A 7,629-nucleotide genomic window follows, 5' to 3' on the forward strand; every position below is an offset into this window, starting at 1 on the left:
TGTGGTGCAGCTGGGCGCTGTGGTGCAGCTGGGCGCTGTGGTGCAGCTGGGCGCTGTGGTGCAGCTGGGCGCTGTGGTGCAGCTGGGCACTGTGCACTTCACTCCAAGGGAGGGGATCCAAGGAAATGGCTTCTGACTTCTGTTGCCATGGCAGATCCGCTGCTCCTGCCTGGATTGGTTGCTGGGGGGATATTAACAGCACCGAGTGACTGATTCCCGCACTGATAACTGGTTGTCATGGTGCTATGAAGTATGCTAATAAGAACCTGCCAGGTTCAAGTGTCTCATCGAGCTCTGCACAGAAAATCAGCAACGATGAGAGGATCAGGGCGTGAGAATCAAGGGAGGCATGCTGAGTCACTGGGCCTCCAGACGGGCCGAATCAATACTATTACAGTCCTCTGCGAAGTGGGGTGGGAGAGGGGAGGCCCAGCACGAATGCACAGGAACTTCAAACCCCATTTTCCTCCCATTTTAAATCTTCTTAGGGCTGTTTCTTTCTCTGAGCAAAACCCTATAGCGGGCTAAGTCTTCTCTACCCTTATTACCGTCTACAAACCAGTCATATGGTAACCTGCTGCTAGATTTGTTTAAATAAAATCAAGTTTTCTTGAAAGCACAAAAGAGGCCTAAGAGGCAGAAGGGCAGCCCTAGCCAGAACCTCTGAAGAGAGATTCATAGGGTCAGTGAAGGAGGGGGGGGAGGGGCATCCTGAGGATGAGTGAGGACAAGTGAGCAGGCAGCTTCTTGACACAGATGGAGACCAGGGGTCTGAGTGCTCCCTCCTTCTGGACATCATTCCTGACAAGGAAGGATCAACAAACCATAGCCTCTCACCTGCTGCCCGCAGGCAGGTGTTAAATACTTTTTCTTTTCCCCTTGAAGAAGAAAGTTCACCTCTGTGAGCTCCAGGTCCAGTAGGCTTGAGATCCTATCCCGTTTTAGGGGCGCTGTTCTCAGCAGTTACGTTCAGAAACAAACAGCAAAAAGGAGTATTTGTTTTTCTCCACATCTCTGTTTATTTAGATACAGAGTGTCACAGTGTTGCCCTGGCCAGCCCAGCGATCCTCTCAGGTTCTGTGATTTAAGGCGTGTCATTGTTATAGCGAGTCCCAGGAGACTGGAACCTTAAGAGGAGAAGAGCATCCACTAGTGCTCAGACTGACAGGCCCCCTTTCTCTGTGTATTATACCTCTCAAAACAGGCTCTCACTCATGTGACCCTATGCCTAAAGTTGCTTCATTTTTAATTATATTTATTTGGTATGTGTGGACACATGCATGTGTTGTAGATCAGAGAACAATTTGCCAGAGGCAATTTTCTTCTTCTACCATGTGGGTATGAGCATCTCCTCAGTTGTTCCTATTGCTTATTTATCGGCAGAGAAGGAGGACCTTATGCATTTGGCCATCCTTAGGGACTTCCTGGAGTTTTTAAGTTGTTTATTCTCTGAGTCTTAAGAACTCTCTGAGTCTTGTGAACATGGTGGCACACGCCTTTAATCCTAGCACTCAGGAGGCAGAGGCAGGCGGATCTCTGAGTTCAACGCCAGCCCAGTCTACATAATGAGTTTCAGGACAGCCAAGTGCTGACTTACAAAACTCTGTCTCAAAAAGTTAAACAAACGAACAAACAACAAACCAACAATCAAACTCTCTGAGTCTTCACAAGCTCCTCTTTACTATTCTTGAGTCTCATTAGGTTCCCTCCAGGGCGGAATATGCCAATTTATGTTCCATAACACCCCTCAAATTGTTCCTATAAATCACTTAAAATAAAATGTTCAGCACATAATCACTGATAATAAGATAAACGTTCAGGTACTGGTATGGTAAGACAGCTTGGGCTAGACCATCCTGTAAACTAACACTGACTATATCCATTCCAGACAAAACACAAAGAAAGCTGTATGAAGGCATAGAGTCAAAGCAAAAGGAAGAAAAGGGGTGGGATCATAATCCCTAAAGAATAGAAGCCCCACTAGGTGAGTTCCACATTCAGCGGGCCTTTTCTATCAAGACACTTCACTGTTCAAGGCAGCACAGGGGGAAAGTAGGTTTGGGCGGGAAGTGATGACGTCACTGGTGGACATTGTGAATACTGGGATCCCAAAGCAGCCAGAAGTTGAAGGAGAAGTCTGGGGAATGGGTGATCTACAGAGAGAGAACCTAAAATATGAATATAAATCCCCTCAAATTCTTAGCTACCTTCCAGACAGCAAATGCTCAGGGTGAGGTTTCAAAGCGCCTAAAGGGAAAGCCAAACATCTAAACAAAGCTTCCAGCAGCTGCCACAGTTCTAAAGGGGCAAAGCCTGGAGCGCAGAACCCACAAAATTAGAGGGCATGCTTCTCACTGAAATCCCCAAAGAGCCTCAGCAGTAACTCCTAAAGAAACATAATGTAATCCAGAGAGTCCGCCATGCGCCAATCCAAAACATTCAGTTTTCAACAAAACTCCTACTGCAGTTTAGAAACGACGCACACTGTCCCATAGGAAGCAGAGGGTCAGGTGGTTAGTTATTGAAATAGATTCCTTCTAAAGAGTACCGTGGTTTGGATTAGGGCAACCGCAGTGGCTGTGGGAAATGGAGGATGAACGTTCGATGTTTTGCGGGTTGAATCCACATGGCTGCTAAAAGATTTTAAATGGATGAAAATAAAACGAGTGTCAAAGGCAATAGATATCACACTGAGTGCTCACTCTTCCCTCGCAGTTCAGATTTACATATCACAACCAAAACCATGAAGTTGGTTTGTTCCCACCCCCATTGTAAAATCAATCAATTTCTCCCTCCCTGGGGGCTGAGAATGAAGGTTTATCTCGAAAAGCGTGTAGAGGGTAAGGGCAGAAATTCCAGAAGGTCGAATGGACAGAGGCCAGAAGGAGATGGCGGACTTGGGAAGGCGTCCGCAGGGGCAGAGCCCGCTTGCGATTGGCCGAGCTGCAGAGGAGGGCTCTGCAGATCCTGGCCCAGCCCCCTGGCTGTTGTTGCCACCGCCACTGCGACCTAGCCCGGGGAAGGAAGCGAGCGCTCGGATCCAGGGAAGATGCAGAGGTCCTTGAGGCCCGAGGGCTCCGGGGGGCTTCAGCTCCTGGTCTGCTTCCTTCTGCTTTACAGTCGCCCAGGCAGCTGCAGCGACATAAATACCCACGGTCAGGAGGAAACCCGGGGGGTGTGGGCAGGGCCAGAGAGCAATTCTGAGAGCAGAGGAGCTAATCTTCGACGGAGGAGAGGAATACAGAGAGAGAGAGAGAGAGAGAGAGAGAGAGAGAGAGAGAGAGAGAGGTGTAGTCGTCTTGGGGGCTTGTGTACGGGTCTAACCATAGGAGGAGCGGACCCAGGGGAAGGCTGGGGGTTCGGAAAGAGTGGGGAAGACAAAGATGAACGGGTTTAGTATAGGAACAAGAGCGGTTTGTTTGGGTACTTGGTCCGGGATCAAGGGAGTAGGCGAGTGGGGCTGAGAGACAGAGCAAGGCTCAGCAACTGTCCCGCAGAGCCCAGGGGCCTGGGATCCGGTTTCTGGATGGGGTGGGGAGTGCTAGGTTGGGGTGAAACAGTTTGGAGGGGAAAGAAGACCGTTCTCCTTCCTCTGACTGTTCTGCGCTATCCTGGATGGACCTGGTGCGCACTCCGCAACAGACAGTCGGGGACAGACTGCGCAGTCTCAGAATACCTGCGCAGACACTGCATAAAGTCCTAGTCTGACGTCCAGCCTCCCGGCAGGATTCTTGGGTTTGGAAGCCAATGCAGGGCATTCGCAAGGCACTGTGGGATGAGGTTTGGTGTCAGACGAAAGGAGGGCTGAGGCGGGTGGGGTTTGGGTGGCATGGGAGTGGGGTGTGAATCGCAGATACCGAGGTGTCTCTCCTTACCGCCCACGGTGACCACTCCTGGCCCTCAGCACCACGGAGAGCTCCAGTCATTCTATGGTCCTGGTGTAGCTCCAAGTCCCAGCAACTCCATTACTGCTCTGGGGACGCTGTCTCAGACAACAACGCCTCTCCTCCGAAAGTTCTCTTTTTCACCAGGGCACTAAGAAGGTCCATTTCTTCCTGGGATCGGGATCGTTCCCGATTGTATTGAGCATCCATCTGAATGGAGTGAGGGGGAGCATTGCACCTTCTCGGAAGACCTATGATTCTAGTACTAAAGAGGCTGAATCAGGATTGAGAATTTGAGGCCAGCCTTCTCCCTTTCTTTTTTTTTAATTAGCTGAAGTTGGGTAAGGAGATTTATTCTTTAGCCATAACCACTTGTCTGGAACAAGAACCAGGAGTTTCTTCATCCCTGCCCTTCTCTTACACACAGTTGGGCAAACTGGGGTTTAGGGAATAGATCCCAACCTTCAGACCCTACACAGAAGAATACAGTCAGCCCTCCCTGCCCACACATTCTCCATCATGGAATTCTGCATCCTCAATTGCACCAACGTGGATTGAATGCAGACCCGTCCCCATCATTATTCTCTAAACAAGGCATAAAGTAACTATTCTCATTATATATTAGCTATTGTAAATAATTGGGAGATTGTTTAAAATACTCAAGAAGGGGCTGGCAGGAGGACTCAGCAGATACAGACATTTGCCACCAAGCCTGAAAACCTGAGTTGGATCTTTCAGGCCCACATAGTAGAAGAAGAGAACTGACTTTGGAAGTTGACCTCTGATCTCCAAACTTCTGTGCTGTGGCACATGCTTTTATCTACGCATGTGTATGTGTGTGAGTGAGTGTGTGCACGCACACACTCACACACACACAAAGTGCAATCAAAAATAAAGTGTATAGGAGGATATTTGCAAATATACATATAATAAAGCATTTTATATTAGGGTCTTGAAGATCTACAGATTTTGGAGGGTAGTCTGAGACCGAGCCCCCTGAAGATACTGGGGAGATGGTATTTTCTCTTTCTGAGGATTCCAGTTCTTTCCCCCAGTCCCTCCTGTCTTCAGAGTTTTCCTTAAGATGCGCTTGTCTGCTTCCTAGATTCCACCTGTCTGTCCGACTGCCCACCGTGTGTGCAGCCAGACTCTACCTGTCTATCTGACTGCCCACCATGAGTGGGTAGCTTGCCAAGAGTCCTTTTGCACCTGAACCTTCACAGAATTTTCTTCTTTTTTGGCCTGTGTACTTGGTTCTTTCCTGGATATTGATACCAAGACTGAATGGAAGCCAGGTGAGGCAGTGCAGACCTTTAGTTCCAGAGGCAGAGGCAGGTAGATGGAGCTATTTAATAAAGTCCTATTTCAAACAATGACAAAACACAAGGAGCCTAGAGTCCAGGGGCTGGTGGTGATGAAGGAAAGAACGGCAGCTCTGACATGGGGAAGGACCTGGCTTTGTGCTAACAATGAGGAAAAGGTAGTGGCTTCCCATCAGCTGGTATTTGGAGCGATTCAGCCCAAAGTCTTTGCTGACAGCCCTATTCTGCCCTTAGATGGTCAGGGCCACGTAGCAACGGAGCAGTTCTGGTCATTCCAAGAATTTGCTGCTTCAGTCTCCTGGTACTTACAACTTATCCTCCAGCATCTCATCCCAGAAGGTAAGCAAAAGCCGGAAAACAGAGATGGGGGCCCGGTCAGATCTGGGGGAGAGTAGCAAGGGACTTTTGGCCAGAGGGTAAGATTTCTCTTGCTTGCATGCCTTTACTTTCTTATCACCTTGGTGGGAAAGGGAACAAGAAAAAAGTGAGGTACAATCTAGATAAAGAGATTGTTATCACTTGAACACCCTGAAGAGGACAGCATACAAGTCCTTGGGACCAGTCCCTACCTACTTCTGGAACCATCTGAATTTTTCTAGAGTCAGGATTCCTTAATCACTCAGCCAAGAGTACATCTCAGCCTCTGAGTGGAAAACAGGAAAACTATGTAATAAAGTAGAGAGATAGGCGGTCCATTAAAGAAGGACGGCTGATCCTTCTGCCGAGTTTCACATGTGAGTAGATAGGATAGAAAATCTGCCTTGAGTCAACATTACCATACCCAATTCTTTAAAAAGTTCCTAGACCAGCAACACATTGATCATCATCAGGAAATCAGTTAGAAATATTCAGTCCTAGGTCTGGGGAGGTGACTCAGTTGGGAAATGTCTGCCATCCAGTTAGGAGGACCAGAGTTTGTATCCCATCACCCAGACAGGAGCAGTGGTATATGTCTGTAAAACCTGTGCTGGTGCTGAGGGTGGGGACACAGAGACAGGGAGATCCCCAGCAACATTTCCATGCCACAACACATAACTTTCTCCATTAAATGTGGTTTTATATAAACTGGAGGGAAAGGTCTCTCTGCCCCTGGTGCCGCTTTCACTCCTTCCTTTCACCCTGCAGACCTGTTCTGGGTGGATGAAATAGCTGAAGAAGTGCTGACCAAGAAGGTGGAGCACCTCAACAGACTCCACCTCCAACATCGGATGTGCCGGAAGGATGCGAAGACAGTTTCCCCCACTGCAGCCACTGCGGTGAGGTATGGAAACCTTTGCTCAGCCCCTGCTATTTAGGGCACTAGAAGTGTGTGTAGATGCTACCAGAAGTATTGTGCTCCATCTCTGGGATCAGTGGGGATAATTCAATGAGGATAATACTTGTACTTCAAAAAGGGAGGGGGAGGTATTGGCAAGCTGAGGTTCCACCTGTCATCCCTGTCTCTTCTAGGTGTAAACAAGAAGAGAAACTTGGACTCTTATACCCCAAGGTGAGACCATTTGTCCCCCAAACTGTGAACCATGGCTTTGGATTCCTTTGACTTTCCTGCTCAGATCGTCTCCTCCTTTCTGCCTCTTTCCTGACTCCTACCTTCTCTCCCCCGTTAGAGTCCAACAGTCAAGGCGAGCAAGGACCGATGCTTTGTCCCAAAAGTAGTTCCAAAGGCTCCAAAGCAAGAAGCAACTCACCCCGCCAAGGTGAGGGTTCAATTCTCCTAAGACACTAGAGTCATCAAAGACATGTTTAAATGGGGGGGGCAGGTATAAAAGAGGGATGAAGCAAACTTTTGTACTCAAAGGATAGTCCTGCTTGTTTATAGACTACTAACTAGGTATCCAGATGAGAAGGTGATGGGTCATGACACAGCTTCAGGGAGCCCCTAAGGAGGACAAAAGCTGAAAGATCATGCATCAGGTTTGAGTTTAAAACGGGAATTGAAAACCGAAGACTGCCATCTTAGCTAAGAGGAGCTCTGTATATCGTGGAAGCATGGACCAGAGGCTGCAACAACATCTTCTGCCTTGCTCTGGGATGGCCTAGGCAGACTAGAAGTCACCCATCTAATATCTTTACAGATGGAATTTGGGGCACAGGCTGCTAATAAAGCTTCCTTAGCCTGTCATGCTGTGTCTATGCGACTAGACCCAGGCCTCCCAATTTCCAGCTTCCCCTGTATGATTCTTGCTCTCTCACTCGAGGCCTTGGGGTGGGGGTGTTCCAAACATCAGATTTCCCCATATTGAAAGGTCTTGTTTAGGGCTAAGACACAAATGATAAGAGAGTAACCGTCAGAAGACACAAAGGAGGGGGCATTGCAACCACAAATGTCTGGAGGCAAGAATGTCATGGCCAGGCAGAGGAGCAGAGCCTCAAGTGACAGAACAAAGGATGGAGAAGGAAGGCAGCATCCAGTGACAGCCAAG

General features: G+C 48.5%; 1 protein-coding gene across 1 annotated transcript in view; it reads left to right on the forward strand.

Annotated features, from left to right (window-relative positions):
* Window positions 1–2,980: 2,980 nt before the first annotated feature.
* The window catches only part of Resp18 (regulated endocrine specific protein 18), a 6,756-nt gene continuing 2,107 nt past the window's right edge, over window positions 2,981–7,629 (forward strand). Inside the window, exons 1-5 of the mRNA XM_005361581.2 lie at window positions 2,981–3,155; window positions 5,441–5,545; window positions 6,332–6,467; window positions 6,656–6,695; window positions 6,814–6,903. Coding sequence (XP_005361638.1) covers window positions 3,050–3,155; window positions 5,441–5,545; window positions 6,332–6,467; window positions 6,656–6,695; window positions 6,814–6,903 — 477 coding nt within the window. The 5' untranslated portion in view covers window positions 2,981–3,049. The remainder of the gene's footprint in view (window positions 3,156–5,440; window positions 5,546–6,331; window positions 6,468–6,655; window positions 6,696–6,813; window positions 6,904–7,629) is intronic.

The sequence above is a fragment of the Microtus ochrogaster genome, linkage group LG4, assembly GCF_000317375.1.
Source record: "Microtus ochrogaster isolate Prairie Vole_2 linkage group LG4, MicOch1.0, whole genome shotgun sequence".
In the NCBI taxonomy this organism is placed as follows: Eukaryota; Metazoa; Chordata; class Mammalia; order Rodentia; family Cricetidae; genus Microtus; species Microtus ochrogaster.